Source organism: Sturnira hondurensis, unplaced genomic scaffold, assembly GCF_014824575.4.
Source record: "Sturnira hondurensis isolate 20B ecotype Veracruz unplaced genomic scaffold, ASM1482457v3 Scaffold0007208, whole genome shotgun sequence".
Lineage (NCBI taxonomy): Eukaryota > Metazoa > Chordata > Mammalia > Chiroptera > Phyllostomidae > Sturnira > Sturnira hondurensis.
The window spans coordinates 1,974,361-1,999,514 of NW_028079839.1; the positions used below are offsets into that span (position 1 = coordinate 1,974,361).

A 25,154-nucleotide genomic window follows, 5' to 3' on the forward strand; every position below is an offset into this window, starting at 1 on the left:
CTATTTCTGCAGCTTCTGTAGTTTTTCAGTAGTTTTTGAAATTAAGACTTCTAGTGCCATTAAGGATATTAAGGCCTTTTTGTTACAGTTACATTTGAAACACTTCCTAATTACAGATTGTCAATCTATAAATAATATGGATACACACAGTTCAAAACTGTGTCGATTTTTAAAAAAGATCCAGTAATAAGTATATGAGGAACTTCTAGTATCCAAAGATTTTCCTTGTTGATGTTTCCTTTGCCAATTCAACTCAATTTTATTATTTAGGATTTGATTTGATTGTAACAGGAATCTCAAAACAGTGGCTTACACAAAAGTAGTTCACGTTTCTCTTACATTCAGGAAGTTCAGTAGCATCCCAGGGTCACCCTGTTCTGCTAAGCTTCCTTCCCCAAGGTCGTGTCAGGGCCCAAAAGGGTTGCTGGAGCTCCAGCTCTTATGTCTGCATTCCAGGAAACAGGAAGGAGGATGGGGCCTCTCCTGCCCTGACTGACTGGGCTGCAGTTACATTTCTGAAGAAAGCCTCTGTATCTGACAGGGCTGACCACAGCACACAAAGCGGAACTTCAGGCCTGTTTCACAGGACCAATAAAACCGCTCCCAGCAGAGTTCACCCCAGGTCCGCTGGTGCTCAGAATGTGGGCACGTCGGTTTCTTCCCCAGACACAGCTCTGCCCTGGAAGCAGCACATGGCCAGTGACAGCCCCAGTCTGCACGGCCGCAGTGTGGCTCACTGCCACCAGAGGACGCCCTGTCGCGGGGCCTGGGAGCTGTGTGCACCAGGGGAGAGTGGCCTACACAGAAGGAAGCGACACGTACGTGCCAGCCCCGTCCCGTCCCGATCACTGGTGTGCAGGTGGCTTCACGCAGGTGTGCGGCAGATGCTGGAGGGCGGTGCCTCTCTCAGTCCACAGGGGGCAGCCCGCTGTCCTCGGTCTGAGGGCGGCCGGTTCAGCAGCGGGGAGGCTGGAGCGTCCTCTGGAGGCCCTCGGCCAGGGCTTGTGGCGTGGGGCTCTGGGCTGTGCAGCTCACAGGCAGGCCCTGGGCGGCCAGGGCGCGGGCGGTGGTGGGGCCGATGGCTGCGAACTGCGGAGAGGGGAGGAGGAGCCTCAGTGCACCTGCAGGCGTAGGGGTGGTGGCGGCTGCAGGGCCAGGTGTGCAGGGGCTGTCGGACACCCCCCCCCTCCCGTCACCGCTCTGCCCATGAGAGCCGCTACGTGACACTGAGTGAAGCCCGGCTTTAGGGTGGCAGGATGCCTTTGCCTCCACGCTGCCATCACCGCCAGCCCAAGCGAGACGGTGCCCTGCCTGCAGCTCAGGGGGCTCAGAGTCACCCGCCGCCTTGGCTGCATCCCGGAAGCCTTAGCTGCAGATAGTTCTGTCTCGTGTCTGGGGCCCTGGGGGTGGCAGGCAGGTGCCACACAGAACACAGTGTAGCAGGGATGGTGGCTGCACCCCCAGGGAAGCAGAGCAGTCAAGGCCAGCGCCCTGGGGCGAGGTCAGGGCCATCTCCCTGAGCCCAACATTCCACCTGTGACCCTGGGGACCTGTCCTGACACCCCAGTGTGCCGAGAGGCCCACGTTCTGACGAGGGGAGGGCCAAGCAGTGCTGATGGTTATCCAGGTGACACGCTGCAGTCCCCCAGTTCAAAGCCACTGCCACTGCAGGCACTGCGAGGGCTGTGATGCCATGGAGACCCCAACAGACACAGTCCCCGAGGAGTGCGAACGCAAGTCCTCTGAGTCAAAAGACATGGAGGACGCGATGCTTTCAACAACAGATCGTTTCTAGATGTTTAGGTGGAGAACCACCTGAGCCGAGTGAGGAAGCGGCTCAGGGCAGCCAAGGGCGTCTGCGAGTGCCAGCCGGGCCACAGGGCTGTCCTGCTGCGGGGCGGCCGCCCGGTCAGCGGGGCTTGGACTTGATTGGAAACTCTAGGATACTTAGCAAAAAACTTTTAATCTGAAAAAGACCCAAAGCACTGAGTACCTCACCTTAATTTGATCGATGTAGTTACCAGATAAGTCTTGGATATGCTTCAGACTGTAAGTGAGGCCAGAGGGACTGAAAAATGTGATGCTGGCCGGCACGCCCTGCGGGGGGAGAGCAAGCTCAGCCCCTGTGAGGGGCCCAGAGGGAGAAAGGTCCCCAGCCCGTCCCCATGAACCCGAGACTCCCAGGCAGCCAGGCAGGTTCCCAGCAGGCAGGTTCCTGGTCACTGCCGGCCCCCCTCATCCACGAAAACCAAATGCAAAAGGGGGTCTGTTTTGAGCACGGGGTGTGATCAACACGCTGGGCACGGCTCCTTGGTCATTCTGGGGCCCCGGGTCGGGCCTGCCTGGGCCAGGACATGGGCCCCATGTGCCCAGCCAAGGGGCCAATGCCTCTGGCACATGTGGCGACCCCCAGCACTCCCTAAAGCAGACAGACAGAGGATGCACACGACCTGCTGCTCTGCTTTGTGCTGACATCATACCCCAGAGGAGGCGGTGTTGAGGGGCAGGGACGTGGCTCACTGAATCCCAATGTGGAAAACGTCCACTAACTCAAATGAGCACCCTCCACACTCTGGCCTAAAGCCTCTAAAGGTCCCGGGGCCCACCGATTCCCCCCGAGACTCGTTGGGGGGTGCAGGAGGCCTTCCCAGCCTCTCCCGGGACGGCTCCCCCAGTGCCAGGCCGAGGAAACACACCTTGGGCCGCTCTTTGTTTCAGACTCACTAGGTCCAGGGTGCTGTACGAAGCACTTGGTGTATACTGTCTCCTTTAATCCTTACGAACCTTGCCAGCCAGGTCTGTTCCTGGTTCGCAGACACAGAGAGGAAGCTCCCAAGAGGTCAGGTCCTCAGCCACACCACTGGGTGGGCGGGACCACGCAGGAGGCCAGGCCTCACCCTTGCCTTCACCACGCGTGCCCGCCCTGCCCTAACTCTGCCTGACTGCACCCACCTGCTCGGAGTAGTAGCTGGTCAGGTTCACTCGGATTTCCGGGTGCGGGGTCTTCTGGTAGACAGTGAGGCTCTCCAGGGGGATGCCTGCCCACGTCAAAGCCAGGAAAAGGGGTCACTGCCCTGGGGACACTCGGCCTCTGCGCCACAGGGTGTTAGCAGGGACCCCTGACCCCACACTGTGCGGAACAAGCACACTCATCTGGCCCTCTGCAGCCTGCTAAGCAGGAGTGGTGGGGGTCGGTGGCTGAGACAGGGTGGAAGGGCAGGGCCCTGAAACAAGGGCTCCCTTCATGCCCCCGGGTGCCTTTTGTTCCCACTGCGTTTAGAGGCAGAGGCTAAGGTGGGTGGCCAAGACGCGCTCGCTCTCTCCGTTTCAGGACGGAAGGTGAGTGGCGCGGGGCCTGCGATGCGCCTGGGTAGTGCTGTGTGCAGACGGTTGGAGGTGCACCAGCTGGGCTGGGCGGATCAACTGCAGTCCCGGGGCGGTGCTTCTGGAGAGCCGTGGCTCCACCCCCTTCACAGACGGGGAGGGGCCAGGCAGAGAGAGCACGGAACTTCCAGGGCTCCCACAGCTAAGGGAAAGCGGAGGGAGTTTGGGTCTGTTTTCCTCTCACGCTGAAGTGCACAGTCCAGATGCCTGATGACCCTCCCTGAGCTCCCAGACCCACCATGTGACAGGAGTGCAGGTGACACTGCAACTGGGGAGTCGGCACAGCTGGAAGGCTCCCAGGGCAGGGGCACAGCGGCCTTCTGGAAGGCGGGAGCCCGGGGGATGAGCCGAAGGACGCTGCAGTCACCAGAGATTAGCTCCATCCTCAGGTTTCATTTACTCGTGGACCCTGCCCTGGGTGACCTCCATACCACCCCTGCGCCTCGGCTGTGACAGTTCATTGACACTCTGCATGCGCCTAGCTGCCACTGGGCCGCCTGGTAAGAGCAGGTCTACCGGCAGGAGCCAGGAAGCGATGCCTCCATGCTGGGCCAGCTGGGGCCTGCTGGCCCTGTGTTCTCTGCAGGGCTGACTGCCCCCCTGACCACAGAGGCACCCCCTGGCCGACCTCGGGGGAGTGAGGGGGCAGCGCATGCTAGTCACCTTTGTCCTTGAGCATTTTCGGCAGGATTTCTCCTTTGAGGGCTCCACAGGGAAACAGCAGAGGCAGCGCTGAGGACTCCCCTGTGAACAAATGACCAGACTTCGCACGGCTTTGCAGAAACACGGGAGCTGCCTGCTCTGCCCCTTAGGCCTCAGTTCTAGTGACGGCAGGGGGAAGGGGCAGCTGCCTCCTCGCTGACCGTGTCACGTGACGGTCACAGAGGCAGTGCGGAAAGCTGGTGCCTGGAAAGCTGACAGCCACACGAGCCAGGGTCTGCTGTGGGCTGTGCTCCCGTAATTCCCCTCCCCTGACGTGGCCTCTGGGCAGCAGTCACTGTTCAGAATGCAGGCCTCACACCTTAGGTGCAGGTAGGATAGTCAGGCCTGGTGCTGGCACCGGAGCAGATGTGGTCCGAATGTGGTCCACCTCTACAGGGCCCGTGGGTGGCGGGGAAGCGGCAGCCAGGCGTGGCTCTGCAGCCACCCCCAACAAAGACAAGCTGAATGTCCACCGCCAGGACAGCGGCCACCAGCAAAATACCCAAGGGGCTTTCTAGCAAGCCTAACCAGAGGTGCGGGATCAGGGGGTGGCCTTCAGAAAATTCCAGAATCCACCCCTCGCAGCATCTCTTCTGCAGGTCCAGCAGAGTACTGCTTCACTTCTTCTTGAATGCTGGCCACTAGTGGGGAGACAGGGGGCTTAGCCTTGCCTCCAGGACCAGTGCCCAGCAGAGAGCCCGCTATGTGGGCCTACAGCTCAGCAGGCATCAGAGGAGAGCATGGCCCAACCTGCACTGGGAAGAAAACCTGAAACTGTCCCGCTTGAAAGTTCTTCCCCGCCAAGGCGAAATCCATGGCAAAGCTGTCCCGGGTGCTAACTCCCTCAGGAAGTCCAGGCGGATACAGGCAGACCCTGGCCATACTGCAGGTCGGGTCCTAGACCACAGCCGTTTGGTGAGTCGTGATCTTTTGCTGGTGGAGGGTCCTGCCTTCAATTTGTAACCAGATCCCTAAGGCACAATGGAGCGAGGCACAGTGAAACGAGGCCTGCTCGAACCCACTCCTTTTTGGGTGGTAATAAGCTTACCTGCACATTTTTAGGCCAAACAGGCCAGGGCCTAATGTGTCCATACAAAGCTGGCTGACTACAGAGGTGAAATGGGGCCTCCCCAGGGAAACGGGGAGATGGGGCCTGGCAGGGGTCTAACCCGACACAGAGATGGTGGGTGGTGGGGCTCAGAGGCCCCTCTCCACTCCTTTAGCAGGAAGGAGGCCTGGACCAGGTCTGTCGAGGCTGAAGACAAAAGGCACTGAGAACCCTGCATGCTGTGCAGCTGGGCGGGGAGCTCAGCAGAGGGTCACTGCACGTAATCACGGCACCGAGACTGACTCTGTAAATGCCACGTCTCTGGAGGAGGTGTGCGTGTCTGTAAAACCCTAACCACTCCAGGGCTGCAGTGATCTCTCCCTCCGCCTGTCTCTCTCGGGCGCCGCGGTGAGCACCCAGGTCGGGCAGGCAGTGCACGCGTAACTGTCGGCAATTAGGACCATGAGGCTGACAGGGAGGACAGGAAGAGGGGCCTAGCGGGTTGCTATTTCGTGCATCAGCTCCAAGTCCAGGATGTTTCGAACGGACTGCAGCTCCATCTGTCTGCTCTCGTCTCTCTCTGTGTTAGAACTGTCTTCTACCTTTTACTCTGTAACCTGTATTTTCTTTCCCACCAGAGGAGACATCCTGGGAGAGAAGGAGCATTGTCTATCAGAACAATAAGCTATCAGATTAAATTAGTTAACAGCTTTAAGCGCTTCCAGCGGAGCCTGTCATGTAGTAACAGGTGTCAGGTGAAATGAAGCAGCAATAACTGTGAACTGGCCTGTGTACTCCAAGCATTGGAAGTAGATTCTTAGCTTTTAAAATTAAGCTTCAGAGTTTACTGGGGGAGAAAACCCTAAACACCCTGGCAAAACCGAGGTGAATGTCCTTGCTGGAAGTCAAGACGGGCTCTTAGTTGGGTGTTTTAACTGCAAGCTGAAGCTTTATGGGGGCCCACAGACACGCTGGCCACACATCAGAGCAAGTAACTAAGCCTCTGCAAAGAATGCTGGCCAGCGGCCTCCGAGGTAGGGGCAGAATGTGTCCCTATCTACCTTCCAAGCAGCAGCTCTGGTAATTGAAACATGAGGGTGACACCCTGGAAGTGACAGAGGACTCTCTGCCTGGCACCTGCAAAGGGAACACTGCTCACAGCTCTGGGCCTGACGGTGAGGCGTGACGCAGTTCATCTCCTCCCAAAACCGAGGCGGCCGCTGTGCACACCTCCATGTCCCCTGCCTGGAATAGGCTGGGCCACCTGTTCCGGCATGGGCCTCCCAGTTGCCCCACCACAGGACCAATAACTAAGCTTCTCAATCCCACCGGATGGCAAGAGTTACCGTTTACACTGATTTCCATTTTAAAAAGGGGCTTGGATGTGTTTAATGGTGACCATGGCCCCTTGAAAGGACGACAGAAAGAAAGAGCCTAGAGGCGGGTCATGGCCCACCCTCTGGTCCAGGCCAGTCCCCTCGAGCTGCCAGAGGAAGAGCCCAGTCACAGGGGCCCCCCGACCCCAGAGAAGACCCACATGTTTTGCTTTCCACTGGAGCTGTCCCCACCGTTCGGTGCAGGGGTGGCGGGCGGGGGCTGCATCGCCAGCAGGCAGACATGGTCCCTGGTGGCTCACATTCGGCACCTCAGCCACGGTGACTGCAGAGGAGGCACCCATGACGGACTCCTGTCCCCAGTGGCAGGTGTGAGACCAGCAGGAATGCAAGCGGGCCCCACTTGGGGGGACCTTTCTCTACTTACTGGAACAGATGTACTCCGCCAGCTTTTCTGCGTTGCCGCAGTCTTCTCCTTCCGTGTCCAGGCCCATTCTGTTCACTGGAAAACAACACAAAATACGTTTCTTTGCACAGCTGTTAGAGCCCCTCTGTCCCCGTGCTGTCCTTTCCACGAGCAAACACGAAGGCACGTGCCTCATAAATTGCAGAGAGATCTGAAGTGACTGGGTCCCGGTGGGTGCAGAATGTGGAGCATCTCCGTGAAAGGCACCGCCCACACGAGACCGGCTCACACGGAGCTGCCACTTTGCTGGCCACGCCCTCAGCCTTGAACTCACAGACCTCGGCAAATTCCAGGCCCCTGCAGCTGGGTGCAAACTTTGTCTGGGAACAGGGCCCGCCCTGCTCAAGCTGCGCTGCCAGCCCCCGTCGGACTTGGAAGGTCTCGGCGCACCAGCAAGTGAACCCGGCACTTAAGGCTGTGTGCGCCTTCCCAAGCTCCCAGGGGGCAGTAATCCAACCACCGGCCCCACCCCCAGGTGGTGGTGAGGGGCAGGATTCTGAAAATTCCTAACTACAGGGCTGGTTCCCCTGGCAACCAGCCCCAACTTTAGGGCCTGGTAAAAAGTCAGCTCATTAAAATAAACTCAGATGGAGGTGAAAGGGGTTTGTTATGAATAACAAAAGGGTTTTCCCAGCCGCGTGCCAGAAGCAGGGGCACGGCCAAACACACATTTCTCATCGGGAATCACAGCACCCCAGTCATCGTTTGGGTTTATTTTCACCTCGGCTGCTTACCCAGAGAAGCGGTGGCGTTTCCAACCACGTACACCGACTTGGCATTCCATTTCCCCTTCAGAGACTCCGTCCAAACTGTAACACATGAAACTGTATGTGGGCTGCAAAGACCGCAGGGTTCATGCAGACTGCTGCCCAAGACAACTCGTTTCTCCTGAACCTCGTGGGCAAAGCAAACCAGTAATAAGCAGATCTAAACAAATTCCATTTTCAAACTGCTCATATTTTGCAGGCAAATTTTAAAAAATCACTTTGGTAAATGTTTCAGGATGCCTTGCTTGAAACAGTAAGTCATTTCCAGAGTTGGCACTTGAAGCATTTTTAACGTGACTAGAAAATAAACTGGAAGAATTAGTGTGTGTGGCTGATATTAAAAAACCCTCTGAGGACAGAGACCAGCGCTGAGGGGTCCTGAGGGAGGCCTGACCGCGGGGCGGGGGTGGGGGGTGGGGGTGGAGAGCACTCGGCTGGGCTGCTGCTGAGCGCTCAGTGTCACCAGAGGGCTCAAGGCCGGCGTGTCCCTCTGTGTGGGACCTCAAGACACTGCTCATAAAACGTTCCTGCTCCCTTTAGAGGTTACAAACATGAGGTAACTTGGTACCTAAATACTTTTTGAGCTAAAAATTACTGCAATTTTCCAACCCGAAGGGCAGCATGTCTGGAATCTCACAGAAATGAGTGAAGACGAGGGGGGGGGCGGGGGGGGGCCTCACCTTCGGCTTTGCCATCTCTCTGCAGGCACAGCTCCACAGCATCCACGGCTCTGGGGCTGGTGAAGATGAGTCCCCCGTAGCGTTCGGGCCGGGACAGCTGCACAGCAGACAGGACACCGGTGCTCTATGGAGGGCTCTACTCTCCAGGCCCCGGGACACCCGGAGCTCACAGGATGCCAGGCGAACTGGTTCTCCCGTGCCTCCACCCACCCATCCACTCAGTACGTGCCAGGAGCCGAGTTTGTGCCCCCGCCTCTCCTAGCTTTCGGGGTTCAGGGGTTCACTGTCCGAAGCACTTCCCTCAAGCAGCTCAGTGCCCTCGGGTGCTCAGGGGTGGTGGTGGTGGAAGGGGCGCAGAGAGGGGCTAGGTGACTGTGCCTGGGCTCGGACGGGAGGGCAGACTTGAGCTGCACCTGTGATAAAATGGAATGCTCGCCAGGGCGACGTCCATGCTGAAGCCCTGACCTTCAAAGACAACGGCAATTACCCTACTGACCAGGCATCCGCGCCCAGCACTGGGCTGTTGTGTCCCATCCTTCCACTGCTCTGTGACAGGCCCCATGAGATGGGGACCTGTTCTCCCCTGTGGGTTAACTGCAGAGGCGTGGGGAGGCCTGGTGGCTGGCCCTGCGGGGAGGGGGTGGCGGATGCATTTTGCGCTCACGGCATCACCGGAGCTCGATGCACGGAGCTCAGAAAGCCGCTCGTCCTTCCTGGGGCAGATGGGCTGGTGACACAGAGGCTCCTGCAGGGATCTGGGGTTTTCTGACCATGAGGTCCTAGAAATGATCTCAAACGATGAGGTCCTTTGTTCCCTTTCTAAGCTGCTTATGGAAAAGCAAGCCATGCTGGACCCCTTGCGTTGTCCCTCCACAGGCAGACCTCGGGCACAGGGATGTGACAGAGGCCAGCCCAGTGTGCTAGGCTGCGGGAATAACTGGGTACTCAGCTCGCACTGAAGGGAGAGAACTGGAAGGCTTGCCACAGAGTGGCGGGCAGGGCTGCGCTGGTGTCTCTGGCAGGGGCGGGGAGGCCTGGTGTCTCTGGGAGGGGAGCGAACGGCCGTGGCGCCTGGTGAGTGGGGCAGTGAGCCTTTAACCTGAAACACCGCAGGCTTTACTGGGACTGTCCCGGCGGGCAGTGTGGGTCACTCCGCACTGGGCAGCCAAGCTGAGGCTGTGGGGGCGTGTCTTGGTCTTGAATCTCGGCGCTGCCTCTTATTTGCTGGAGGCCTCGGCCAAGTTGCCAAATCTGGGGCCTCAATCTCCAAAACAGGAAAACTAACACCTACTAGGCTGCTTCCCAGAGGTCAAGGTGTGGGGAGGGGGGCAGACGGACTGGGTCTGATCCCGTGAGCAGTGCCCTCCCCACGCCCTGCTCTCCTGGGCCTCCTCCAAGTCAGGGTTGGGGAGCTGGTGGAGGCTGGGCACAGAGCCCAACAGCGCCTGTCCTGGAGCTGGCAGGGCTGTGCTGCCCTTTAGAAGCCGGGGAGTAAGAAGCGAAAGGACATCTTCCCAGCTCGGTCTGGCCAGGACCCTACACACACCACGGGTGTCTCCCTCTGAAACTACGGCGCCCGGACCCCGGCAGGCCTTACCTTCTCTGAGAGACTGGGAAGAGCCAGAAACTCGAACGATAGAACAGGGATCAAAGTGGCTTCCAGTCCACGAAATCCTAATTCCTGCGAATGAAAGAATGTGGATCTGGGTTGGCCAGGGAGCTTTGGGAAACAAGGAGTCACAGTAACAGCTTATTCTGGGCCAACTCCTTGGTCTTAGCAGCCCCCGCCCCCAACTTCACTGGTAAGACAGCACTGAGCTTTTCCGGACCAGGAGTGTCGGCACTCACCCTGATGTACGGGTCCTGGCCACTGTCATCCTCCTTGGCATCTTTCAGTAACAGGACCTTCATCATTGCCTGGCAGTCCTCACTGGGCGCTACGGCAAAGCACGGAAGCAGACCTTTGTTAGATCTCAGCGACATCCCAGGCCACGGAGGACAGGACGACAGGAGCATCGGAGGAAGGCAATCAGCTGCTGGCCGACGAGGCCTAGCCCCTGCACAGGCTGACTCAGCGCTAATGCGCTGGCTCCTTCGGGTGACTGTCACTGATAAGGCAGAGGGACAGCATGCTGGCACGCGATACCACTTAGAAAGGCAGATGAGAGCCATCAGGGAAAGCCAGCATCCCAGCCAAACATTCAAGGCTCACAGGAGTGATGCAAATTCTGGGTTATATCAGTCACGAACAGAGAAATGGGCACGGAAGGGAATGGATCATTGCTCCCATTCGGAGACGCACATACTAAGTTGCTTGGAAGCCCCTTCGGCAATGATTCTATAGACTCTCCTACTTCATAAGTGACATTTATAAACGTTGGCAAGTGTCATGAGATAGTCTTTCAAGTACTTTCTAACAGTCTAGGAAACAGATTGTCAGTACGTATCAAAAGCCTTATATACTTCATATCTTTTCTTCCTATAACTTCACAACTAAGAATAAATACTAAGGCACTACTCACAAATGTGTGCACAGATTAACAGGGATGCTCAGCCTGGTATTCTGGAGATATAAATGGCATATGGTTCAAAACAAACTGCTTTGTATCTAAGCAACCAAACCTGGGTGAACAAGTAATTATGAAATCAAGTTCTAATTATTGCTGCTGTCACACTCTTAGCTAGAGACTGGGATTCAGGAAAGTGGGCAGTGTTCCTGCTATCATTTCCGGAAGCTACCCCAAAGGTGTCTCACACCGGAAACAGAAACCTGCCTTGCCCCAGTGGCCACTCTGGCGTCAACCCGGCCAGGCTAGCGTCCCCACTCACTCTCCAATGCCAGTGCGAGCGTTGCTGGGAGGTGTGTGGGAGGGCTGATGAGGCCACTGTGAGCTGACTTTTATTACTTGTTTATTTTTTTAAGATTTTATTTATCTTTCGAGGGGAAGGGAAGGAGAGAGGGAGAGAAACATCAATGTATGGTTGCCTCTCACGCGTCCCCTCCTGGGAACTGCCCTGCAACCCAGGCATGTGCTCTGACTGGGAATCGAACCGTGATCCTTTGGTTCACAGGCCCTCGCTCAATCCACTGAGCCACACCAGACTGCGAGCTGACTTTTAGTAAGACGCATGACCCTGGATGACCTGGGTGGGCCAACCCGGGCAGTAGAAAGGCTTCCCTGGGGAGGGAACCCTCCTGCCGATGCAGCCTCGGAGTCCCGCCCTTCTCCCCGCCTCACACCGTGGACTTCAGACGAACTCATGCACACGTCAATTCCTTGCCGTGGGCATGGGGTCATGGAAACCCCTACTGGCTCTGCCTGCCTGACACCCTGACTGACACAGAACCTGGTGTGTCACTGAGTGGCATCTTCTGCTAAAGCATAAGTCTTTCCAGGACACACAAAGCAAGCAACCACTGTGGGATTAAAAAGTGGACGCTTAGAGCTGTTGGAAGCAGGTGTTCCTGCGGCCATGGACCTCTACTCGGCCTGTCCGCAGCCCTGCCAGTGTTCTGGGCCCAGAGGTACAGATCCCAAGCCATCCCACACTCCCGAGTGTGTCAGTGATGCTCGCAAACACCAGCAGCTAATCTCTGACAAAAGTTCTCTCTCTGTTCTCCGCAGTGACACCTGGGATCCCCTCGGGGAGAGGAGGTGGGCAGTGCTTATCGGGAGCGGGGGACAAGGTCAGGTGCCACTAAGTGCTATGAGGTGATGGGGTACAGGGGACGGGGACGCTGATGCTGGTCACCTCTCCAGAGGCCCACTCTGAGGAGGTTGAGATCTGAATGTCAATAGCAGCTGAGACTTGGAGGAGGGGACACGAGTTGGGATCTGAGGGACAATAGCCATAAGGAGAGATGTGTGAGCGGAAAGGGGCCCTGGTGTCTCTGGGAGGGGCGGGGAGGTCTGGCTTGAGTGGGGAGTGCAAGGCGGCCCTTGGCTTCCATGAGAAACAGGGACCCACCAAGAGGGGTAGGCAGTAGTGTCGGCAGCGGGGCGTACGCTTGAGAAAGGCTGCCGGCTCCTGGGGCCAGGACGGCCACTGCTGAGGGTGATACGAGGGAGGCGGTGGTTCTAGCAGGCAGAGGTTCCGAGGTGGCCGGAGCAGGGATCCCTGTGACAGACGGGGAAGTACTAGCACGGGCGGCAAAACCCCTGTCCACAGCCTGGTGCACCAGAGATCGGACCAGGGGGACGTCACAGCCTCTCTCCTGTGACTCCCACGGGGCTTCGGTTCGTTCGGTGTCCTCCTGTCAGCAAGTACTTATGGACAGTGACTGCGTTGTAGGGTAAAAAAATACTTCCCAAGTAAGTAAAACTAGCAACTTGAGCTAATGGTGAGGACGGAGCCACGACGGCAGCCATCTGGGCCCTGAGTTAAGTTCCCCAGCTCCGTGCTGCGTGTCCTCAAAGGACACAACTGCGGACAGCGCACTTATTCACCGCTGCTCAATGGAATGGTGAGCCCGGCGCTGGGGACTAATTGGAGGGCACAAGGTGCCCCACCCCTTCCCCGATCAAAGCAATACGTGCTCATTGTGGAAAATCTGAACTGCCAAAAAAAATCTAGTTCCTCATAAAACTAAAAATAGAATTGCCATCCGATCCAACAATTCCATTTCTAGGTGTGTGCTCAAAAAAATTAAAGGTGGCGACTTGACAAGACACTTGCACACCCATGTTCACAGCAGCACTGCTCACAATAGCCAAGGGGTGGAAGGGACGCAGGGGTCTGCTGAGGGATGAATCCCACGTGGCCTATCTGCACCATGGGGTATTTATTATCCAGCCTTAAAAAGGAAGTTCTGACGCACGCTGCCACACAGGTGACCTTGAAAAACATCACACTATGTGCAACAAGTCCGTCGCAGAAGGACAAATGTTCTAGGCCCCTTAACACCATGCGCCTAGTGTACGCAGACTCAGAGGTGGGAAGTGGAGTGTGGCTGCCAGGGGCTGGGGGTGCAGGGTTTAAGGAACACTGAGTTTCAGTCTGGCGAGATGAAAGACTTCGGAGATGGGTGGGGCGAGGGTGGCTCAGCAGTGTGATGTCCTTGGTGCCACTGAACTGTACACTTAAAAGCCATTAAAATGGTAAACTTGACGTCATGTATTTTGCCACAAATAAAACACAGGAAGGGGAAAATTACCCATGATGCCTCAGTGTGACTATTGATACACTGGCACCCTGCCTCCTGCAACTTTTTTCTAAGTTAGCCTTTTAACAGGTCTTCCTCACAGCTTCCTCTCTCCTACTTCATCGGAAGATGTTTTTGCAGTTGCGGGACCCAAAGGGGCGGCCACATTCAGCTTCTCCATCAGGCGGTGGGGCGGGGGGGGGGGGCTGCTTTCTAAGTACTCAGACATCCCCATTGGGGTTGGTAGATGGACTCAGGGAAGACAGAACAGACGCAACACAATGGTGGGGACTCTGGGGACACTTAAGTTCCCTGGATTCCGACTACTGAGCGGAGGCTGTTACCACTGTCCTGCTTCAAGTCCTCCAGCAGCGGTCACCTCACTACCAGGGGCAGCTCATTACATGAATCCAACCCACTCTTCTCATTTTACCAAAGAAAAAAAGGAAGCTGAGGTCATTTCTAATTAACAACGTTCTTTCTAATTAACAGTCTTTACAGTGGGCTGCAAACTGGTAGCCTGCAGGATGAACCTGGCTGGCTGATGGATTTTACTTGACACAGGATTTAAAAATCAAGGTATTTCTTGTAAAATTTCAGAATTCCAGGTTCTCTTGAACTGCACGAATCCCCAGCGCTGGGCCGGCAGCCGTCAGCTACATCCTAGTTTGTCCCCTGCACTCTGTTCTCTCAAAACGGGCTCTGTCTGGCCTGCAATTCAGACGTCTCCACTGGCCCTTGAGTATTTCAGGTCGATTCCTGATTTTAAAGAATCTTTCAGGAGGGTGGGCGAGGGGCAGGCGTTAGGATGTTTAATTACTGACAAGGCCGTGCCACCATCGTGCTGGGGACACACTCGCAGGGTCGGGCCTGAGCCTGGCGTGGGGGCGGCACCAATTCGGTGACCTTCCACTGGGGCCAACCACTGCTCCGGGACCACGGCCCACACCCAGGTCAGCAGCGACCTCGAGTTCCGCTCGCTACTCGTCTCTCACTCGCCAGTGCGGAGGCCTCCGGGTCCTACGTACTGTGACCGGCGGCACCTACCTACCTCGCCGGGCTGGTGAGGCCCGAAAGGTCTAGGAACTGGGGCGTGCCCAGCCCCGCGCCCAGCACTCGGAAGTCGCTCAGCGAGGGGTGGTAACTTGCGATCCCAAACTGGAGGATGTAAGGATGCCCCGACTGTGAACCCGGTGGGAGGACCCCTCACCAAGTGGCTTGAGCTGCCATGGCGACAGCCCCAGCAAAGCCTCAGGCAACACCACCCGAGCCCTGAGTCGTTCGCAGCTGGAGCTCGCGCACGCGCACGGACCCGCGGGCCCAAGGGTCGGGCCAAGGCAGCGATGGGTCGAACCACTGCGCGAAGGGGAGGGAGAACCTTTGAGGGCATGAGGAAAGATGGAGGGAGGGAGAAAATGCCAAGACAGGACCCCCAAACTGGCTTGACTCTCAGAAATCACGGCCGTAGAATCCCGCGGGGACAGTGCGGTTGTCGCCGACTCGGCGCCGAAGTTCTATGTGGTGTTTCACCCCCTCGGCTTGTGTGGCTCGGCCCGGAAGGGCGGGCGAGCGGCAGTTGCGCAGGCGCAGTAAGGGCGGCAACATGGCGTCCAGGTCCAAGCGGCGTGCTGTGGGTGCTGGGGCTCCGCGGCCGTCTGACGCCCCGGTTCCGCGCCAGGAGGAAGAAGAGGACGATGAAGTCGAGGACGAGGACGAAGACGATGAAGACAGTGACGAAGAGGAGGATGAAGACGACGAGGTAGTCGACGAGGTGAGCAGCACTGGCGTCCCTAGTTCGGCTTCTATCCGAGAAAATACTTTCCAGCCGCTGAGGCCGTGCGCGAATGTGTGAGATGCTTGGAGTAGCGACTCCCCTGTACCCGGGGTCTGTAATCAGACACTGCAGGTGCTGAAAGGCTCCGACTCGGGTTCCAGGTCTGTCTCTTCCACTCTAGTCGCAGAAATTATTGTAGAAAGTTAGAGCCTGGCCATGTCCTTACCCCCACCCCCCAAAGAAAACCGGCACCCTTTTTTCGGAGACTTTTTCAGTGGTCAGGCGGAAGCCCCAAATCCATAACCGGCCACCGAGGGCCTGCAGGTTTATCCTTTGCAGCCGGCCCACCCCCACCCCGCAGCCTGCATCTCGCCGCAGCGGCCCCCTTTCTGGTCCTGGAAACCGCCGCCCCCTTGTAGCTGCAGCCTTTCCAAACGCTCTCCGTTCTGCAGATTTTCCTTCCTCGCTCAGCTCCCAGCCGCGCGGTGTTTTCTGCCCAGTCCTCTCACCGAGTCCCGGCGATACGTTCTCCTTTAGAGTAGCCCCTGCGGCGTGCCTGGCGGTACAGGCCCTGCATTTTTGTTGAACGTCCAGTGAGCGATCCCGACCAGTGTCCAGTCAGTCGTCCCAGTGTCCGGCTCAACACCATCAAAGCAGAACGTGCAGCTCATGCCCGTAATTCTCGCCCGGGCTGTCGGCAGTCCCCAGATTCCCGGTTGTAGGTGCAGTGTCGGCAGTGTTGGCCCTTTTTTGTGGACAGTTCTTCAGGCAGACTTTTCTTCTTGTCCTTTTATTGGCATGTCCTGTGGACAGGTCCGCGGTGGGAAAGAGTGCCTGAGGTAGCGGAGAAAGCGATGCGTGATGACCTGTTTTGTGTTTTTTACAGGAAGTGAATGTTGACTTTGAAGCTTATTCCATCTCAGACAACGACCACAACGGAATTAAGAAATTACTGCAGCAGGCATGTATTTTAGTCTTTGCCATGGATTGGCTCTTCTAAGAAAACCCGGGCCATCAACACGAGCTTTGTGGGACTTCGGCCTGTCTGTTTCAGAATTCCCCTTCGGTCCCCTCCCTCTTGGGAGGAGCAGCTCCTCTTCTCCAGAGCTAAGCCCCCTGTCTGTGTGTACCGGTGCTCCCAGCCCCTCCTCCGTTAATGTAGCTGAGTGTCCTGTGCCCTCCAGTACAGTACTTCTCTTTCGCCTGCTGATTGCTTTTGGTCTCTTTTCCTGCAAGTCCTATCCCGACTGTTGGTTAGAGGAATTCTTACATAGAAGCCATGTCTCTGCGCCCCCTGGGGTTTCTACTTCTTCCTTCGCCCCAGTGGAGATGGCCTTGGTTCCTGCCCTGTAGATGCTTGAGAGTGCCTTAGTCGCCAAGCCCTTGGACCCTGTGTTCACTCTCCTCCCCGGTCCCCTTGCCATTTCCCCTCTCCCACCCCTCCTGTATTTCCATTGACTGCCTGCTCTTCAATTCCAGTGTCTTTAGCTTCTCTGATTCTCCTGGGCTTTTTCTCTTTTCTTGGCATGGCACTTCTGAGTCATCTTTCTGGTCACATTGTTGGCATTTCACCATTTTTATTTGAATATGGGAATTAGAAGTTTTATTAGATACTGTGCTTTGACTTTAATTTAAAGTGACTTTTCCCCTTCTCTTAGCTTTTCCTAAAGGCGCCTGTAAACACCGCAGAGCTAACAGACCTCCTAATTCAGCAGAACCATGTCGGGAGTGTGATTAAGGTAAGCAGAGCTGTTGCACTCACTCTGATTAAATTAGTTCTTTAGCCTGGAAAGCTCCTGGTTTATAGCAAGCAGGCCAGAAGCTGGCTTTAGAGAGAAGTCTTAATGGGGAAGGGAGACAGGTTGAAGGCTGTTCCAGGGGCCCAGTGCTGTTAGATGCAGGAATTGAGTGGTGGCAGTGGATAGGCAGAGAGGTGGCTGGATTCAGAAGGTGTGCGGGAGGTGAAATATGGCAGGGTTAGGTAGCGACTGGGTCTGAGGGGGAGAGGGAAAGGGGTTAGGGATGACTCCCAGGTGTCTGGCTCAAACAGTGACATGGAGGGAGACAGGCTGGGAAGGGGAATGGGGGTTGGGTTTGTGCATTTTGATTTGCCTATGGTAACTCAAGTGAGCTGGTGAGCAGCTGCTGGAGGCTTGGGCGTGTGCAGCAGGTAAGTGGTCACTGAGGGCACAGAAGTGGTCGAGGTTGCCCAGGAAGGGCAGGGGCACAGGTAACACCGACATCGTTTGGGTGAGATCCTCGGCAGAGCCTGCTAGGGGGGCTCTGAGGAGTGGCCAGGAGAGGAGAGGAGAAGCAGGTGTCAGGCACGGCAGGGGAGGGTGCATTTGGAGAGGAGGGAGCCAGACTCGGGAGTCCGCCTCTGCTGCCTGTCATCCGGTGGCTCTTGACGTTCTCTGTATACTTTGTGCTTGCAATATCGATGGTCATCTCCGTGGCTCGTGGGGCTGCAGTTTGGACAGAGCTCAGTGAGGACGGCTCTTAGGTGCTCTGCGGCACAGCGTGGGAGTTGTCTGCGAGTGGGCTGGAGGGCCTCAAGGTGGCTCCCTTGTGACTGGCACATCGGTGTGGGCTGTCCATTGGGAGCCTGGCTGGGACTGTGGGTTGGGGGCATTTGGTTCCCCTGCATGGGCCTCTCTACAGGCTGGTGGGTCCCAGGGGCACACAGCCCAAAAGAACTGGGTGGAAGCATCTTAAGAAATGTCCGCCGCTCGCTTGATCAGCTAACACAAAGTTCCATGCAGGTTCCAGGGGCGGGTGCATAGACCCCCCTCCACTCCTCCTTCGTGAGAGGAATGTGTAGGTCACTTGGTCAGAAGAGGTGGGATAGGAGGTGTCATTGCGGCCATCTGTGGGAAGGACAGTCTGCCACAAGACCAACGTCTGTTGCGGTTTCACCTCTAAAATGAGGGTGATATGTGTACCTACTTGGTGGGCTGGGAGGTGGATAGAGTGAGGCCGTGTGTAAAAGCACTTAGAACTGAGCAGCACGGGGCTCAGGCTGTATGTGCAGGGCTGCCTCCAGCACTATTGCCCAGCTTACCATGCAAAACCAGACAGGCAGCTCCACCTTGGTCTGATGCTCTACTCTGACTACCTCACCTTCCAAGCCAGAGTCTGTTTTTAAAAAAGTTTTATTTACTGGTTTTAGGGGGCGAGAGGGGGTTAGGGAGACATTGGTTTATTGTTCCACTTATGTAGGCATTCACTGGTAGATTCTTGTGTGTGTCCTGATTGGGGATTGAACCTACAACCTTGGTGTACAAAGCCAGAATTCTTGAAGATTGTTTGTATTAACAGTTTCTACTTCCTCTCCTGCTAAGCACCCTGATCTTTCACCCATAGTGTGCTACGGCAGTTTTGAGACTGGTAGAGCCACCAGCACCTTGTTCTAAACTCAGTGGACCCTTTTCCCATCTTGGAGAGCAGCTGAGTCTGATGGGGGGGGGGGTGGCGGGGAGTAGGAGGGTGCCTGCCCTCGTCAGACATGGCACGCTTCAGCTGGCCAGCATCCCTGACCTCTGGGCGCCGCGGGAACAGCTGTGTCCACCCGTGTCCCACTCTGATGCAAGACTCAGCCTTCCATTGGGCCTCCCTGGCTTCCACAGAGACAATCGAGGTGTCCAGGGACAGAGACTTCCTATTTCTAGGAAAGGGACTGCCCTTTTGGGGGTGCCTTTGGGATTGGATTGGGACCCTGCCAGATGGGCGTCCCTAGGGCTCGGCAGGGAGGACTGTGGAGTGCACGGGTGCAGTGGTTGAGAGGTTCTGGTTCAGGGCAGTGTTCTGTGTGGCATTGCTTGGGTTTCTGGGCACTAAGAGGAGGCTTGGAAGGGGCGGGGCATTGGGGGAGCCGGAGACGGTCCAGTAGGAGAGGGGTGAGCTGTGATGTGACTGTGACCCCAGCCCCCAGAGAGGTGGCCCTGTGTGGTGCTGCCCTGGTGGCTGAATCCCATCAGGAGCAGTGAGCGGTCCCAGGCGATGCCAGTTGCTTGTGAGCCAGATGCCCAGGTGGGGTTCCTTCGGGCTGGGCACCGACGGCCCCCTTGGTTCATTGGTGCTGTGCAGGTTGTGCTGCAGCGGCTGGGGGTCCTCTGCGGTGCGGGGAGCCTGTCTGCTGCAGATTGTGGGGGGCTGACGCTGGGGGACTGATGCTGGTGGGCGGGGCAGTCCTTTCTTGGTGCCGCTTTCCCCTCCCACGGGGACTGCTAGTTGCCCCGGGGTCACCTGCTCGTTCTCTGCTCTCGTGTGGAGGAGCTCCGGGCTTCTCTCACCCAGGCAGGTGGTTGCCGTTCCCTAGGCCTTGGAGGCCTTCCCTGAGCCACCCCCTTCCTGTTCACACAGGAAGAGACTGGTGGCCTTCATGTCCAGGTTCCGCAGCAAGTTTTGTTGTAAAGCCTGGCCGCCCCTCTGCCCGAGGTCCCTGTCAGTGGCAGTGTCCCTGAGGTCCAGGAGCCGCGTCCTTCCTCAGCCTCTTCAGCCTCTGGTCTGGTCTGACTTCCTGCCCCCACAGAGGCGGTCTGTTCTGTTCTCTGCCTTGACACACCGGGCCCCTGGGGCACTGTGGTGCCTGGACGCCGTTGTCCTCGCCTGTCTCAGGCAGCCAGCAGTGCTGGGACATGTGGCGGAGCTCTGGAGGCCCCGTCCCGCACAGCAGGTCAAAGGTCAGCCCTGGTCCTGCTGGTTCTGGTGGGAGGGCAGCAGCCATGCAGCACTGCCTTCACCCACATGTGCTCCCTGGGGACTTGCTCTCTGCCAGGCTGGGTGCTGGGGGTGTGCAAGGGGTGTGCACACCTTGCAAGCCACACCAGGCAAGCCACACGTGGAGGGCCGCGTCGGGAGCACGGCGAGGCCGCCGNGGGGGGGGGGGGGGGGGGGGGGTTGCGTCCTGGAGCCAGGAGGTCCTGTCAGAGCAGGCGTTCCCTGCCAGCTCCCTGCTTCCTTTACTCGTCCTCTCCTTCCCGGCCCTCTCTCTTCTGCCCTGAGTCCTTGGCACTCTGGCCTCGTTCACCGGCCCCAGGAGTCGCGTTGGGCTCGGGTTGGGCCCGGGCTCGGCAGGAACGTGGCTTTGGGTGGGACTGTCCTGGGGATCCACAGAGAAACAGGCAAGGGCTGCCTCCAGCTATTCCTTGAGGTTTTAGCTGTTCTGCATTTGTAATGCGTTGAGAAACTGCTAAAGAAAATGTCTCAGTGATCTAGTAACTTCAGAGCAGGAAGAGATCGTGGAGGGTGCAGAAGAGGGGTGGGGCCCGGGGAGCTGCACGCCGGGCCATGCGCCGAGCAATCCACGGTGCCTTCTGGGGGGCGGAGGCGCAGCAGGCGGGGTTTGCGAAGAGGCACAGCCACTGGGGCTGAGACGCCCGGGCCAGGCATGACACCTCTGCCCAATCAGGTGCAAGTCACAACTGTTTTTCTCTTTAAATAGCAGACGGACGTTTCGGACGACAGTGATGATGATGTGGATGAAGATGAGATCTTTGGTTTCATAAGTCTCCTAAATTTAACTGAAAGAAAGGTTGGTTTCCCCATCTGCATGGTCATGCCTGCGGCCCAGGCCACGTTTACGTGGACATGAGGCAGGGGTCCCTGCATCGGTGGTGGTCTACGTTATCCGGGGAGGTTGGCTTGTGAGGTCTGCTGTGACCCTGCTCATCTCGTCGAGGGGCGTGTGCCCCGTGGAAGTTGCTTCCTCCCTGTGACGGAGAGCCCTGTGCTGGACTGGTGTCATGCTGTTGGTGGTGGCACAGCTGTTTGTGCCGCCTCTGTGGCTGTGCCCTGGCTGGGAGGCGGCGCCGCTCCTGGGGGACTGGCTGGCGGACACCCACCTGTGTTTTCACTTGGGCTTCTCACTGCTCGTCGATGAGTCCTGATGAAAAGTGGAAGCCGGCTCCTTGCCTGCCGCAGATAGGATGCAGGCTGACGCTATTTTACGTGGGCCTCAGTCCCGTCTGTCAGGGTCATGGGATGGGCCGGAGTCACTGTCCCAGGACGCCTGCCTGTCAGCCGCCCCCGCCTCTGCGCCAGTCATGGGGCGGGAGTGCTGGCGGCCCGGTTACTTCGGGAAACGCTGAGGCATGGCCACTGAGGGCCGGAGAGTTGGCAGGTGGTGGCAGACCCCAGCCCTGCAGGGAGGCGAGGAGGGGTCCTTCTCACTTTGAGGTTTCCCCTGGGCACCGGCGCCTGGGGTGAACCGCGAGGCTTCTCTCTGCTCTCTAGGGTACCCAGTGTGCCGAGCAAGTTAAAGAGCTGATTCTGAGCCGCTGTGACCAGAACTGTGAAAAGAGCGTGGTTGACCAGCTGGACAAGCTTTTAAGTGACGCCGCCAAGCCGGTGGGCCTTCTCCTGAGTGAAAGATTCATTAATGTGCCCCCCCAGATCGCTCTGCCCATGCACCAGCAGCTGCAGTAAGAGGCTTCGGAACGCCTTTCGCGGGGCGTCTCCCGTGGGCTGGGGAGTGGGGTTCAGGGTGCGTGTGGGTGCAGGGGGAGCACCGCCCCGGTGCCAGCTGCAGCACGCTGGGGTGGGGGAGGGCGGCTGGGCCGAGACGCTCTGCTGACCGGCTCTGGAGCGCTGTCCTCGTCCGGCTCTGTGGACTGAGGTCTCCGTGGGCGGAAGGGTTTAAATGGCATGGATGTGAGTGAGTTCACACGGACCTGTTAGTCCTGTTCCACTGATTTCTCACCCTCCTCACAGGCGTGTTTCCATAATGCAAATATAACACTGAACAGTTACAACAAAAATTGAGTAAAATTCCCAAATTCCACTGGGATGTTTTATGAGTAATGAAACTGTGGTCTTGATAATACCACACTGTTGGCCTCTCAGGGTTGGTTGTTTTATTTTCACCTGCAGCTTCAAGTTGACAGGAATATTTTAAATGTAAGAAACGCTAAGATTGGTACTGCCCGCGCTTAGAAATGGAGGACAAAAGGAAAGCGGGGCCGGGCCCCGGGGTTCGCAGCCCGGGGCTCTCAGGGGTCGGGGCTCTGTGTCTGGGTCCTTACGGGGCCCAGCGCCCGCCGGGCTCCAGGGTCTGGCTTCTCCTCGTGGAGCCACTGCTTTGTAGTTGCTTGGCGGCCGCCCTGTGCCGCCGCCTCGCGCGCACCTTCCCTCGTGCTGCTGCGCTCGGCTGGGTCTTTCCTTTCCTGGCCCCTCGGTGCTCGTGTGCATTTGGTGTCCCGGGAGGGAGACTGCTTTCCTGGCCCTCTGCTAGGGAAAGCTCCAGTGGCTCGCGTTCCTTGTTCGGCCGGAGACACAGGGTCACATGTGATTTTCAGAAAGGCTGCCCTGCCCCTCGTGGGCGGTTGTGGAAGCCAGGGTGTCCGTGCCGTGCCTCTCCACGGTGTGCGAGACACGAGTCCCAGACTTGAGTGGTCGGAGACGAGCGGTCACGTGCCTGTGCACACTTCCGTTCAGTGCTTGCCGTTTCAGAAAAATCCACATTCCTGTGTGTTTTTAGCTCACCCACAAAACAATGATGCTGGGTGAACTTGGGTCTCGTCCGTCCACAGCTTGGCCTAATCTGCGAGAGTCGTGGGGCGTGTGACTGTAAAGGCCCTGCCGCGATCAGGCGAGTGCAGCGGACGGCCAAAGTGAAACTCGCTGCCTGAGAAGGGTCTGCTCTGATGCCTGCTCACGAGGCCTGAGTCTGAGCAGAGCCCCCCCCCCCGCCGGGCGTCCCCTGGGCGCCGGTCTGTGGACACGCTGGTTTCCTGGGGCCCAGCAGGCAAACCCGTGTGTGTGCACCTTGTAGGGAAGAGCTGGCGGAGGCGCACAAGACCAACAAGCCATGTGGGAAGTGTTACTTCTACCTTCTGATTAGCAAGACATTTGTGGAAGCAGCAAAGAACAGTTCCAGGAAGAAACGGGGCGGCCACAGGAAGGACGAGTTAGTGTTTGCAAACGCAGAGGAAGAGTTTTTCTACGAGGTAAGACTGTCTCGTCCCGTTTGTTTCGGTGGGTGGAAGAGATTTTTTTTTAAAGGTTTTATTTTTAGAGAGAGGGGAAGGGAAGGAGAAAGGGAGAGAAACTACCAATGTGTGGCTGTCTCTGGAACGTCCCCTGCTGGGGACCTGGCCCACAACCCAGGCACGCGCCCTAACTGGGAATCGAACCATGGCCTTTTAGTTCGCAGCCCATGCTCAAGCCACTGAGCCACACCAGCCAGGGCAGATGTAATCATTTAATAACAGTAAATCATGGTTTTTTGCTCTCCCATTTCACTTCAGAGTCCTTGGTGTGTGGCCATTCTGTTTTCTTCCCTGTTGATGGTGACTGGGCGCTGACAATGTGCCGTGAGGGCTGAAAGCACCCCGGGAGGTGGGAGTGAGCCTGGGTTTGCACATGGGGACCAGTCTGGGGGAGAGGAGAGCCATCATCTGAGACCACACAGCCAGTGAGGCGGAAGCTGGGGTCCACCCCCCCCAATTCTGGTTCCCATGCCACTCCGCCTGTGGTCCTGGACGCCATCCCCTCGGTGGAATTTCTAGCACTTACTTTCTGTGAAGGTAGCTTGTGCTGGCCAAGATTGGACGAGTGATTTCAGAATTACAACTGGCACATAAGTGGGCAGTGTGCCAGTACCACTAGTGGCCTGCTCACCTTAGAGCCGGGACACTGTCCGTGCGCCTCGGGGTTAGGCGACTTCCGCTGGCGAGCACTCAAATCCTGCCCGCACGGCCCCTTTGAGCTCACTGCGTTCTGCGGCTGCTCCTTCCGCTGCCGATCTCCCGTAGGCACATGGCAGACCCCGTGGTCTGTGTCTGAGGTGCACTGTGGCTCTCTGTGTGATGTAGAAGGCGGTCCTGAAGTTCAGCTACTCGGTGCAGGAGGAGAGCGACACACGCCTGGGCGGCAGGTGGGCCTTCGACGACGTTCCGATGACGCCCTTGCGCACGGTGATGCTCATTCCGTGTGGCGAGATGAGTGAGATCATGGAGCGACTGAAAGAGCACCTCTCTGTGTAGCCTTCTGCGTGGACAGCGGTGTGCTGGCTTGTGTGAATTACCAGAAAAACCCCGTGGAGAGTTGCTGAAAACCCAGGACTTTATATTTAGACTGAGATTCTCTATGAAAAGGAGGGTTCTGCTGCCTGTGTCTGTGACACATGTACAAGATAGTTTTAAAACGTTTTGGTCACATCATGAGATGTTCCTGGTGAGAGGAAGAATGTGGAGTCGTAATTTAAGGAACTCAATAAAAACTTCTATTTTTTATTTCAAAATAATATACAGTGTTGGTTTTTCAGGCGCCTCCTGTGTGGGGTATGACACCCTGAGGTCCTCCCTCCCGTTGTGTCGTGGGCCACCTGGCACGTAGGTCTGGGCTGACAGTGCATCACACTGGGGACAGTCTGAGCGTCACTGCACGGCACACCTTTGTTCGGGAGTCTCAGGGGACTTCTCACACGTGTGCTGTCCCTGTTTCGCGGTGGACACTGGTGATGGGTGACCCGTCACTCGCTGTAGGATGTCCTTACTCTCGCTAGGAGGCAGGTTGCTGAAGTAGTACTGTGGTGCCAGCTGCATAAATCTGTTCAAAACAAAAACATCGTCTTTGGTGTGCGACAGCAGACACATCTGCGTGCTCTCCTATCCTGAGAACCTGCTTGGGAAGCTGGCGTTTCACCTGAACCCTGCCTTTGCAGGACAAGCACGTTCTATGGTGCTGAGGGAACCACCCAGTTGCCTTCCTGGGGTGAGGTGGCCTCTCTAGTGAGGCCACACAGCGGAAGCAATGGCCACCACTCTGACCCCTGGGGCCTCTTGTCCCACCCATCTTGGTACATGATCCAGTTGGGTGCTTGGGAGAGCTTTGGGTGGGTGAGAGGGAGGATTTG

At 57.2% G+C, this 25,154-nt stretch overlaps 3 protein-coding genes across 16 annotated transcripts in view; 1 reads left to right on the forward strand and 2 right to left on the reverse strand.

Annotated features, from left to right (window-relative positions):
• Nucleotides 1-949: 949 nt before the first annotated feature.
• UROS (uroporphyrinogen III synthase) lies at nt 950-14,845 on the reverse strand. 12 transcript variants are annotated; one of them, XM_037051182.1, is made up of 10 exons: nt 14,576-14,845; nt 10,230-10,489; nt 9,979-10,062; nt 8,382-8,478; nt 7,669-7,743; nt 6,896-6,970; nt 4,048-4,128; nt 2,953-3,038; nt 1,999-2,097; nt 950-1,089 (listed from the first exon to the last, which is right to left on the reverse strand). In XM_037051182.1, the coding sequence occupies exons 2-10, from the start codon at nt 10,395-10,397 to the stop codon at nt 955-957; spliced, it is 900 nt and encodes a 299-aa protein (XP_036907077.1). In that variant the 5' UTR covers nt 10,398-10,489; nt 14,576-14,845; the 3' UTR covers nt 950-954. The 12 variants fall into 12 exon arrangements, with proteins under 12 accessions (XP_036907077.1, XP_036907079.1, XP_036907075.1 ...); XM_037051184.1 differs by having other exon boundaries at nt 10,230-10,318; nt 14,576-14,834; XM_037051180.1 differs by having other exon boundaries at nt 10,230-10,318; nt 14,572-14,834.
• Nucleotides 14,846-15,093: 248 nt separating this feature from the next.
• On the forward strand, nt 15,094-24,386 carry BCCIP (BRCA2 and CDKN1A interacting protein). Its single transcript, XM_037051189.1, has 7 exons — nt 15,094-15,295; nt 16,185-16,259; nt 16,957-17,037; nt 20,742-20,831; nt 21,533-21,720; nt 23,070-23,244; nt 24,112-24,386. Exons 1-7 carry the CDS (start codon nt 15,128-15,130, stop codon nt 24,280-24,282), a joined length of 948 nt encoding a protein of 315 aa, XP_036907084.1. The 5' UTR covers nt 15,094-15,127; the 3' UTR covers nt 24,283-24,386.
• A 112-nt stretch (nt 24,387-24,498) lies between these two features.
• The window catches only part of DHX32 (DEAH-box helicase 32 (putative)), a 35,853-nt gene continuing 35,197 nt past the window's right edge, over nt 24,499-25,154 (reverse strand). For all 3 annotated transcript variants that reach the window (XM_037051173.1, XM_037051171.1, XM_037051174.1), the window contains one exon: nt 24,499-24,847. In XM_037051173.1, coding sequence (XP_036907068.1) covers nt 24,676-24,847 — 172 coding nt within the window. In that variant the 3' untranslated portion in view covers nt 24,499-24,675. The remainder of the gene's footprint in view (nt 24,848-25,154) is intronic.